This window comes from Protomyctophum parallelum, assembly GCF_964188405.1.
Source record: "Protomyctophum parallelum genome assembly, chromosome: 14".
In the NCBI taxonomy this organism is placed as follows: domain Eukaryota; kingdom Metazoa; phylum Chordata; class Actinopteri; order Myctophiformes; family Myctophidae; genus Protomyctophum; species Protomyctophum parallelum.
The window spans coordinates 17619304-17631256 of record NC_139709.1 but is presented as its reverse complement, the minus strand read 5'-3'; the positions used below and the strand labels follow the sequence as shown (position 1 = coordinate 17631256).

At 43.1% G+C, this 11953-nt stretch overlaps 1 protein-coding gene across 1 annotated transcript in view; it reads right to left on the bottom strand.

Moving 5' to 3' along the window:
* Positions 1-765: 765 nt before the first annotated feature.
* LOC310871153 (netrin-G1-like) overlaps positions 766-11953 on the bottom strand; it is a gene marked incomplete at both ends in the record, with an annotated part of 91138 nt that continues 79950 nt past the window's right edge. Inside the window, 3 exons of the mRNA XM_083782642.1 lie at positions 766-1034; positions 9301-9345; positions 10655-10681. Coding sequence (XP_083638768.1) covers positions 766-1034; positions 9301-9345; positions 10655-10681 — 341 coding nt within the window. The remainder of the gene's footprint in view (positions 1035-9300; positions 9346-10654; positions 10682-11953) is intronic.

The window sequence follows — 11953 nt, the reverse complement described above, 5'->3', positions numbered from 1 at the left end:
CCAGAGTCACCGACGCACAGGTAAAAGTGTGAGAGAGGAAAGGATGGGTTAAGATAAGGAAAGAAGGAAAAGGAGAGGGAGGGAGGGAGAGAGAGAGAGAGAGAGAGAGAGAGAGAGAGAGAGAGAGAGAGAGAGAACAAGGTAACGAGTAAGGGCAGGTGCAGTGAGGGAGGACACTTGTTTCATCTTCTTTGTCGTCTTCTTAATGATGGTAGAAGATGTTAGAAATCATGTGTTTTAAAGTTTTGTACAATTTCATCGTGTCTACTCAGAAGAATATGGGGTAACTCGGCTCGAGTCGCCGCTTAAATGAACATTTAATTCAAGCACTTTGCCACAGTCATAAGGCGACGGCTCCGCCATATTCATCAGTGTTAAGATTTTTAAGCCAGCAGTGAATTCACAAAGGTTTGCGTTCGGCCTCACCCATCAATCCATCTCTCTTCAGTATACCACATCATTCAGTACACAACAATATTGCACTTAAAACTCCAATCCCCGCAGTTGTGGCCTTGGGTATGAAAAAAGAAAATATGTTTTTTCTTTCTTTCTGTTTGCCCGGCACAATGTCCTCTCATAACATCCCTTTGTCCCTCGTGTCTCGTGATTGAGAACTCATTCTCAACTTGTGCAGTCCCAAGGTTCTTTGTTTAGTTTATTTATTTTTTGTAGCTTTTATTTTTTGTGTGTTTTAGTTTTTTTGGTTGACCTGTCTGTGTGGAGGTGTTTCTTCTTTCTTTCTATTAAGGTCTCGCGCCGCTCCACCTAGAGGCAAACGACCGACAGGGGGAGCAGCGCGGGAAGGAGAGCGAGGAGCAGGAGGAGCAGAGCGCGGGAGGGAGGTAGTGCCATGAGTGGCGGATGATGGAGGGAGGGCCGTGCCCCGGACGGCTGGTCGTCGCACTCCCCGGGGCCCTGGCAGTGCGCCCGCTCGCACAGGACCCCCGTGAAGCCCGCGGAGCAGACGCACCTCTGGTGGTGGTGGCAGGAGCCGCCGTTCTGACAGCGCAGGAGCGCGTCGTCGCACACGCGGGCTGTCGAGGGGCAAAGGTGAGGGACGGGAGGAGGCGCGGGGGACGGGAGGAGAGGGCAGAGGGGGTGGAGGAGAGGGAGGGGAAGAGGGGGGATTAATAGATCATTCCGACGATAGGGAGACAGGAGAACCTCAAACAACACGCACACACACACACACACACACACACACACACACACACACACACACACATTCTTTCACAGGGGACGGTAACAAGCTGCTTATTCTTGTTTGTCCCTGTTCACTCCCAGTGGTGTAATGTAACAAATTACATTTACTTAAGTAGGCTACTGTACTTTAGTACAATTCTGAGGTATTTTTGTACTTGAGTATGTACACGTTGCCTGTTCTTGCTTGTCCCTGTTCACTCCTGCATTTGCACACTCAAAGAAAAAAAAAGAAAAACACTTCAGGTGACACCCTGGGAAGGGTGTGACCGACAACTTTTGCGGGGCGAGAATCTCACACGCTGCTGTGTGAGTATACTGGGAAAGGCAAGCCTGTGGCCTTTTTTCTTGACTAAAAAGCGCGCTGCGAGTGCTTCATGAGTGATTGTTTATGACAGTGACCACAGAAAGACCTTGCAGGGGTATTTTTAGGACCGCTTCAGGGACCTCAACGAAAGGAAGAAGAAGAGAGAAAGAAAAAGAAATCCCCCGGGAAAACAAAAGAACAAATACAGCACAGCACACACAGTCTAGCAAAGCAAAGGCACAAAAAAATTATAATAATAGTAATGAGCAAAGCGGGATGGGCACGTGTTGCATTGTGCTGTTTGATTGATGCTGTCTCTCTGTGGGGAACAGAATAGATTGTCAGCTCCCGGTGGCACGGCGGTGCTCAGAGAATGGGCACAGGAGAATGCAACGTGTGGACCAAGGGGCAAACCCCCTTCGCTGCAATTGAAGCTCACTTCCGGGTTCTCGTTCAGACTGCTGTTCCTATTAATGGCCAAGCAGAAGTCGCTATTTCACCTTCTACCGTTAGCAAAACATTATAATCTCTATACGAGTCAATGAGCCGGGTTTTGGGCAGACTTTATACTTGATTTAATTACCTTTTCATGAACACTTTTCAATCTCTAGTTTAAAGTATTTTTAAACCATGATGATATGCGTTTAGTAAACGCATATCGTTGTTTTAAATTCATTTAAAAACATTATAAAGTAGGGTATGTTTCTAGGGTTGGTACTGATTCTGTCGAGGGAAGACCCACTCTCGCTGTGGGTGCAGCCAATAGCATTCATTTCCGTTAGTATTTCAGACCAGATATAAAAAGATGGCGGATTTGAAATCGCTGCAAAATAATAGGTTTCATTTATGGTCTGTAGAAACCAATGGCGTCACTTAGTCCATATTTATTGTCTATATGGTGTGGACCAGTGTTAATTTCGTCAACTAATACTATGACAAATGTCAATGTTTGCTGACTCCCTTTGTTCACTGGTGAAAACTAAATAAAAACTAACCCAGAGGAGATCAAGGCAGGAAAAGAAAGAAAGTCTGAGCGCTTTTACCACAAAAAGTACAGGTAAAGGGTTTTCTTCTGTGTGAGTCTTAGATATTTATAAGCTTTTGCTACAAACGGTACAACCGAAGGGTCTCTTAGCTTAATTACAAGCTTTTGCTACAAACGGTACAACAACACTAAGGGTCTCTTAGCTTTTTCCACAACAAAACATATTTACACATGGTATCTGAGATAAGATATGCGTGAGCACCTTATATCCGATTTACAAGCCCACAATGTGTCCATCTGCTATTTTCGCACACACCAAGACTGCATTTCAGTAATTCATTCTTGCATTTTGGACAGGAGACAAACGTTTCGGCTATCCAGCCTTCATCAGTGGATAGCCGCAACGTTTGTTTCCTGTCCAAAATGCAAGAATAAATTACTGAAATGCAGTCTTGGTGTGTTACCCATTACAGTTATTTATATGATATGAGATCGCCCATTTTAGATCGTCGGCTCCATAATAATCCATTCTATCTGTTTCTTTCAATCGCCTGTATCTCCTATTCCTTGTCCCAGATGGCATTTTTGGTCAAAACAAGGTTTCTTTGATGGCACAGAGCCAACGATGTGGAGCCCTCCAGTGCCCCAGTATAGATCCATTTGGTAAACAAGGCCTGTCCAGGACTTAACTGGGAAACTCAACTGAGAAAAATGCTGGTGTGAATTAATTTGTCAATTAATGCTAGCGGGCTACTGTAAGTGTGTGTCAGAGCGCGGTGGTCACATGAAGAGTCATCTGCTATTTTCAATATATTTCATACAATTTGAAAACTTGAAATGGGACATTTCTGCAAAATGAGGACTTTTACTTTGGTACTTTAAGTAAATCTCAATGCCAATTTTTTTTTTATACATTGACTCAAGTGCATTTTCACCACAGGACTTTTCCTTTTAACACAGTAAACCTACATTGCAGTACTGATACTTTTACTTAAGTCAGAAATGTGAGTACTTTCACCACTGCCTCACTGCCCACCGGTCCTAAAAATGAATGACCAGCATATCAAAAGCAGAGGTATGGATTTCCCTCTGATCCCCCCCATGGAAATCCAACAAAGAAATGTATGTATAGGATATGTTTGTACTTCATGGTCTTATGGTGTACGTCTCTTACTGTACATGTATACATTATGTATTACAGAGATGTGTGCCGAGGACAAAGATAGATATTATTGTGCATATTGACAGTACTTTCTCCACAGGTTAATATAGTGGGCCTGCCCCGAAGCCATTGGAGAATGAACTACAGCTCCATGTGGCATTGCACTGCAGACCTGCTCCCTTGCTTTGTTTTGACATGGACTTATTAAGACCGCGTAAGCTCATATTCGCATTTCCAGACAAAAGGCTTGTGACTCAATTATTCTAGGAAGCCTCTCTGCTTGCGGAGGTGAAATCCAGGAAGAGGTAATATTTGCCAAGAGATTTCGGTATAATTGGATATCCGTTGCTGCATAAATAGTAATCACATTTTTGGGGGTTTTCAGTAATGTGGCTCATGCATCAGAATACACTCGACACATAATCATTGCTTATGCCCCGGACTGATTAAAAAGGCGTCATGTTTGCCTCATAAACTCCAGCCTCTGACCAAACTCCAACAGGTACACACCACATACTGTACACATGCATGTAGTCCAACAAAATATATATGTACATGCACAGTATAGTGTATATACATCTGTAATTATTTGTTTGTATTATACTCACAAGAACACAAGCATGCACACATACAGTATACACACACAAGCACGCATGCACACGCTCACGCACATGCACACTCACGGTGTCACGGATCGAATGCGACATCCCCTCTAAAATGCCCTTCAGTATTGTATGGCAAAACCATGCAAATTTTGCATGGGTTTAATACTAAGCATTGTGCTGCAGTGGACCGCGCGCATTGAGCTTTCTGTCGTCTAATCTGCAAGTTAACTTTGCTGCCAGTGTCCGGGAGATTATCCACGGGCGTCATTGTCCTCCAGAAGACCTCCAGGGCCATTGTCTTTCCCCGAAACATCTGTAGCCCAATTAAACATCGCTTAATATGGAGACAGGGGCCCTGGGAGTCAGCGGAGGCTCGTGACCCTGACTGTCCCTCAGCCTTTTAAGCATTCCAGGGTCACGTGAAGTCACTGCTTCTGAGTGTGACTGGTGTGGTGTCACATAGAGTAGAACCTGGGGGGGGGTCCAAAAATACTGTATACCAAATCGGCCAAATTGTCAAATATTATGTAATAAAGAGGCTTGTGAAAATAGCCGATCAGTGCCGATTGCAGACCGCAGTGCGAGACGCTCTGAGCTTGTTTTTCGGCTATTTTCACAATATGTACTGTATCTGTAGAACCGAGGCAAACTAAATGTAATGCCTCCAATTCCAAGGGCTTGTCAGGGTGTGTGTTTGTGTGTGTGTGTGTGTGTGTGTGTGTGTGTGTGTGTGTGTGTGGGGGGGGGGGCAGTTCAAATGTGATTGTTTCAGAGGGTCACGGGCGGCCTGAAACCTTTGGGAACCCTTGACATGGAGTGTCACGTGGCGTCTTGGTGTGTCTATGGCCAGAGGTTGGTGTCTTGGTGTGTCTATGGCCAGAGTTGGTGTCTTGGTGTGTCTATGGCCAGAGGTTGGTGTCTTGGTGTGTCTATGGCCAGAGGTTGGTGTCTTGGTGTGTCTATGGCCAGAGGTTGGTGTCTTGGTGTGTCTATGGCCAGAGGTTGGTGTCTTGGTGTGTCTATGGCCAGAGGTTGGTGTCTTGGTGTGTCTATGGCCAGAGGTTGGTGTCTTGGTGTGTCTATGGCCAGAGGTTGGTGTCTTGGTGTGTCTATGGCCAGAGGTTGGCGTCTTGGTGTGTCTATGGCCAGAGGTTGGTGTCTTGGTGTGTCTATGGCCAGAGGTTGGTGTCTTGGTGTGTCTATGGCCAGAGGTTGGTGTCTTGGTGTGTCTATGGCCAGAGGTTGGTGTCTTGGTGTGTCTATGGCCAGAGGTTGGTGTCTTGGTGTGTCTATGGCCAGAGGTTGGTGTCTTGGTGTGTCTATGGCCAGAGGTTGGTGTCTTGGTGTGTCTATGGCCAGAGGTTGGTGTCTTGGTGTGTCTATGGCCAGAGGTTGGTGTCTTGGTGTGTCTATGGCCAGAGGTTCTCAAACCTTTTCAAATGGAGCCATGAGCGGGTCCCTGGGGCCGGGCCCCACTTTGTGAACCACAAATAGACAGAGAAATAGACAGACAGCTACATAACTAGACAGACTTAAAAATGGATGTAAAAAAACGGTACAAACTTTCAAGCTTTACACAAAGCAAAAAACAATGACCGACAGACTAACGTTCACCGCAGAACGTGGGTGCTGGGGTTCAAGTGGTTAAACCACTGTAGATGACGTATAGTGTTTGGACCTGTGCTGGGCAAAGTTCACATCGGGGCCAGAGACCCACACGACGGACAGTGACATATGTGTACTATCACACCTCTGGAAGATGTGTGACATTTTAGCAGGACAGCTGTTGTGACACGTCCTCCTCTTTTGGGCGAGGAGTGTTGCACTAAGGCAACACTCGCGGAAAATGTCCCAATGGCACCGTCGTCGTGCAACACGGTGACACGACACTGAATCCATTTTAATTGCTACAGTATGTGTCATGTGTATGCCTCGAATGCAGATCAATCTGGTTTTGTCTCGTATTGTTTTGTCTTATTAGCGTCTCGTCTGTTTTTTGTATTTGTTCTTGGGAGGGGGGGGGGGCAGACTTTTTCTTGACAAACAAAAGACTCGGTGCAACAATGATATGCTTGGAGATGAGCAGAATTAATGAGGCTGAGTGACGTTTTGGTCACAACAAACTTCAAAAGAATAATAATGTCTAACCTAGCCATAACTTTTCTCAGGTCGCATCATGTCATTTCACCTCCTCTCATGTCATCACATTTCAATGGACGACCAAATTTACTTACTACACCAATCAACAACTTATAACCATGTGGACCCTAGCGGACCATAATAGGCGAACATGTGTCAGTGTGTGTGCGTGTGTGCGTGTGTGTGTGTGTGTGTGTGTGTGTGTGTGTGTGTGTGTGTGTGTGTGTGTGTGTGTGTGTGTGTGTGTGTGTATGTGTTGGTTTTGTGACGGCAGTCAGCTGGTGTTGTGCTGAACCAGTCCAGACAAATCTCTGATTCAGAACGTTCTCAGACTGCTGGTATTTCTGTGAGATACAGTATATGGCGTCTCACGGCTTGATATCAGTTTAGGTGCAAATCAATATTCCGGACCATAGCGCTGCTGTCACTCCTTGCCGGGCGGGAGCTCCATCTCACACTGCTAGAGAACTAAATAACAAGATTAAAGCTCGCAATTCGTATTATCTGATGTCATGACAATCAGCAAGCTCTGCGAGAGTCACCAGGAAAAATGTAAATTAGAAAATGTGTCATGTCAACTATGTCATGAAACAAAACAAATCAGCCCTAATTTATGCAGGTTTGTTGCGACTGGATCTTACAAAAGAGACCTGGCCAACAAAGATAGAAGCAGTACTAACAAGAAAAAAAGAAAAAAAAAAAAAAAAAAGGAAAAATTGAAAAAAGATTGAATAACCAGCTAAGATGAATTGATATTCATTAAATGATTAACAAAAATGCCTTACAGGCATGGATTCACGGCTGCAATTAACTACTATGCATCAGCAGAGACAGTTTTCAGATACAGGATTTGCTAATTATATGCAGTGAAACAAAATAGTGTTACTTCAATTACATCTGATCAATATCTTGTGCCGTGATGTCAGGGTCAGCTGAAACCCAAGTTCACCCATTCGTCCCGTTATCATATTAGCATGACGGCTGACCCCATTACTCAAACTGGAGGTTTACAAGTTCACTGCATGCCTGTCAGCTGCATCGAGGCAACATGACAATGGGTGGTAATAATATAGCATGGCAGTATGTTGTTAAAGCTTACTTACATACCCAAGTCAAAGAAGTAGCTGTCTGGGCCTACAGTATAGTACTACATATTTAAGCAATATTACACGAGAGGGTGTGCTTTACCGTGATTATTGGCAGATTTGGCACGACAGTCAGGTACGTGGAGCAGAGTTCCGCAAGCATCACTGACTTTTGTAATAAGTAGTATAAAGTACTGAAAAATGTAAATACTCCAGCAACGTATAAAATACCTCAAAATTGGACTAAAGTACTACTTGAGTACATGTGGGGGAACAAACCGAGAGTGCCTTTAAATGTCTACTTCATGGTGAACTAAGACGGAGAGGCTGTTTGAGTTAAGGATACTGTATATTGCGTTTTGGGCATCATGCAATACAATGTTGTCATCCAATAATGGTCCTATACCTGACCACATGACATATAATACATTCCTCAATCGAACAGCATGCAGGTAGACCAACATGTCTTAGTTAATGTATATTGTTCTACTATTAACCATAACATAAAGACTGGTTAAAATTGTACTGACAAAAACAAGTCATGGATTGCAGCTTTAAGGGAATAGTATGTCACTTTGCCCTGTGTTCACATAACAAAACAATAAATAACATTTTCTACCCATCATTTCTCCAACACCAGCAGTTATCAGCCAGCTGAGTGGTGTAGTGGTGGTGTTTACCTGCAGAAACACATTGCCCTCTCTCTGCATTTTAGACATTTTCACTGTTTGTTTGGGTAGACCAAATACATCCCTGTCTCTACCAAAACAAATATAGAGAGGGTAAACACCACCACACTACTCCAGTGGCTGATGACTGCTGCTATAGAGGGAAATTGTGGTTAAAAAATGCATACATGTATTGTTAGTGTGGCTGTAGACTATAGTAATTGCCCGACTTTATTTATTCATGCCTTTATTCCGTATTCACTTTTTATGTTAGGGTCCCTGTGACGTCATGTGGGTCAATACATCATCATCATCATCATCATCATTATCATCATACTATACATAACCGCAACCACACTTGCAATTTCCCAGAATTGCACCTTTTCTAGTTTTGTATACACACAGGGTACAGTGACATACTTTAAAAAAGCTCTGATCCCTGAGACTTCATCCAGGTGAGTCATGCTCCCACCTCTTTGAGAGAAATGGGAAATGGGCCGGGGGAAAGGGAACCATTGAAGATTCCCTGGCGCCCCGGCTCTTTGTCCCGGAGATCTGGAAAATCCTCTTTTAATTTCAGTCTTCTGGCTGTGAGAGCAGCAGCGGGCACAGCCATGCAGGGCCTGTGCACTCGCTGCACATGCAGGCTAGCTGGGCATGAGGATTAGCTGCAGATAAACTGCAAATCAATCTACATAAAGCCCCCTGGAGCCACCTCTCTCCTTCCCTCTCTCCTTCGCCTCTTTAAATTTTTCACCCCCCCCCCCTTTCCTGTGAGGGTGTGCAGACAGGATGAACCCCTCGAGAACATTCTTGGGTAATTAAAAAAGCAGGCATGATCAAAAGAGGCTAGCGGGGTGCGATGGTGATGATCACAAGACGAGCGGCCCGTCTCCCCACATCGTTCGATTGACAAAAGGCCTCGTCGGTGCCAGGGCCGGTATTGTGTTTGTGCGCACAAGATGAATATTGCATTCATCTGCAATAGTGCTGCAGATTTGGGGAAACAAAGCCCTGCAGTTCACCTGATGTTTGTATCTTTTGGTTCAACAAAGAGCCAATAAAAATAAATAATGTATGTGTTTTTCTTTGAATTGCGGTCTCATGCTGCAGGATGAAGGGGGAAACATTGGAGCCTATGGCGCCTACCTTGGTTACGGTTTGCAACGCCAAGAGATGAGGCATTTGCTCGATCTGCGTGGGAGATGGGAGAGGACATTAATTACATTGAGATGTCAAACAGCTCACGCTGGGATGGATTTAATGCACATTGGTCAGCATGCATATAGATCTTTTTGTTCCTGTGTGCATGCCATCTTGTTTGCTGTAGACTTGTAGCAAAGTGGAAACACGCCAACTAGCATGTGTTTGATGATGAAATGAATGTAATAAAGTATGAAGTACACTCATTTGCGTGCAGCATTTATAAGCATACAGTAGTGGCAAATTGTGTAGTCCCAAAACCCAGAAACGAGTTAGCAATATCCAAATTTGTTCTTTCTCTCAAAGTCTATTTTTCTTTGGTTTTTTGACTGTGTGTACAGTGTACTGTATGTTTAATGGGTTTTTGGTTAAATGCCTGAAATAAGGTCTGTGGTTAACACAGGCTTAATGGATTTTCACATGACATAAAATGCATATATTATATACCCCACCAGTGAGATTTGAAAGCTATTATACATCTTAAAAAAGGCATTTTCTAAATGAAACTACAGACGTTGTCAAGGACATTACACATCCTCACGCATCATTAGGCCTAAACATTCGTGCTGGCGACATTGAAGACATGCAACCATGTTTAGTAGTACTTTGTTCATAGCGTAACGTTAGCTTTTTTGATTTTTTTCACTTATGATGATTGCACTTAAGCTTCAAGAATCTAAAAACGAGTTCATTTGTGAAGATGATTATTTACAGTAGTATCATGAACCCTTATTTGAAAAAATAAAAAGAAGAAATCCAATGCAAAAAATATCATTGACTTTTGTCAAGAGAACCAGGAAGGTGCTAACGTCCTGCTTCCAACTAAAGAAACACACCGCCACCCCTGCTGTGTTCACAGGATGAAAATAAGGCGGAATGCACATCATGCCGTCCGTGCACTTGAGGAATCCCCTCGGGGGATCAACATGCAAAGGGTGGCTGAAGACAGCTCATCCATCTATCCTGAGACACATGGCTGGCAACATGCCTTTGCAAACATGATTTCCTTTATGTCCGAGGGCAAACATCTGACTGTGTCAACTATTCCACAGGAAAAGGGAAATGGAAGAGATTGCTCAAAAAAAATAAATAAATAAAAAGTGCTTGTGCCAACATACACTGGTTCTAAAAATCCCTTGTCTCATGATGGAAGGCATAGTAGCGACGCAACAGTGGCAATTTCACACCAAAATCAATGCCATCAATCATATCAGCGTATGCCATAACCAAAACAAAAAATAAAGCATTATCAAGCATGCCAAGTAAGAAAAAAATAAAAATAAGCTTGATCTATACTTACGCACTGGTCCATGATTGCTGGGAATACCTACAGAAACAAACAAGCACAAGAGACAGGCAAGCACATTGTTAAAGCCAACACTTACTTCTTATAACCCTGCCTATGTTGCTGTTAGAGTAGAACCTTGAATAATTCATTTCACATAAACTTTCACCCAACAGGCTTCCACCCCGACTCCTGATTGGAAGCAGCGATGCTCAGTTTGGAAGCTGAACGTATACCGGATAGTCTGACATCACTCACCATCTCTGATGATAATCACATATTGTCACAAAATGTCAGCTGAATCACAGCTTCAAACTACTGCAATTGTGTCTGCGTCTCTATGTTTTTGTCAGCAGAGTTTTCTTTCAATGGCACTGGTTTTGTGATTTTTGGGTTAGAGGGGGTGCGGGGGTATGTTTGAGAAGAATCTGCATTCCCTTTTAATTTATCTCAACAAGTCTGAGTGTGTACTAAATGCCCACTTAACTGCCCCTAGAATACTAGCTGTGGATATCTAAGTATAGTATATACTTTGATATGTTAAGAATGGTAGACATTTTTCATCATTTTAAAATCCATTCCCATTACCAAGGAAGGTCATTTTTAATGGGGGACGTCAACGATTCACCAGGCATGCTTTTAATTGCATTCTTTAAACGGATCTACAGTGTTTTGTTTAGTTGTGTACACAGCACTCAAATAAACATAGAAGTGCTTAAATTTGCATTCTTAGCCTAGTTTATTTATTTTCAAATCCTTCATCTTTGACCTCCCAGCTGTTGCAGTCCAGACAAAAATGTATTTGCTTGTATATTTAAAGGGAGTTTTTTGCATTTAATATATAAACAAGCTTTTTACACAAAAGACCTTCAGAACTTCTGTGCTGTCGGGTAGAAACCTCGTATCTCAATGTTTTTTCCATAAATTAATGCCCTGCGCCCTCACACAAACGTTTTGAAAATAGCAAATCTACAAGCTCACAACATGTCGCAATGCAACACGTGAGCTTAAAGATTTCACCAAAAAATAAAATTTTAGCTTGTTTACAATAAAAAAAGGTAACGATTTTGGACATAGAAGGTTTCCACCCGACAGCAATGACTTATAATATATTTGGAAAGGTTGATGAGTCTGACTGGAATGCAGTCTGAGAGATTTGCACTTGTTTCTCGGGAGAGAAAAACACAACACATATTCTTGCCTTTCTGTCTGAACGATGGCCTCCAAATGCAGCAGCTATTTTAGTTCTGAAATATTCAGGATGAATTATGAATTGAAAAGTTCCGTTTGACTTGAGTTGAATATCTAATATAC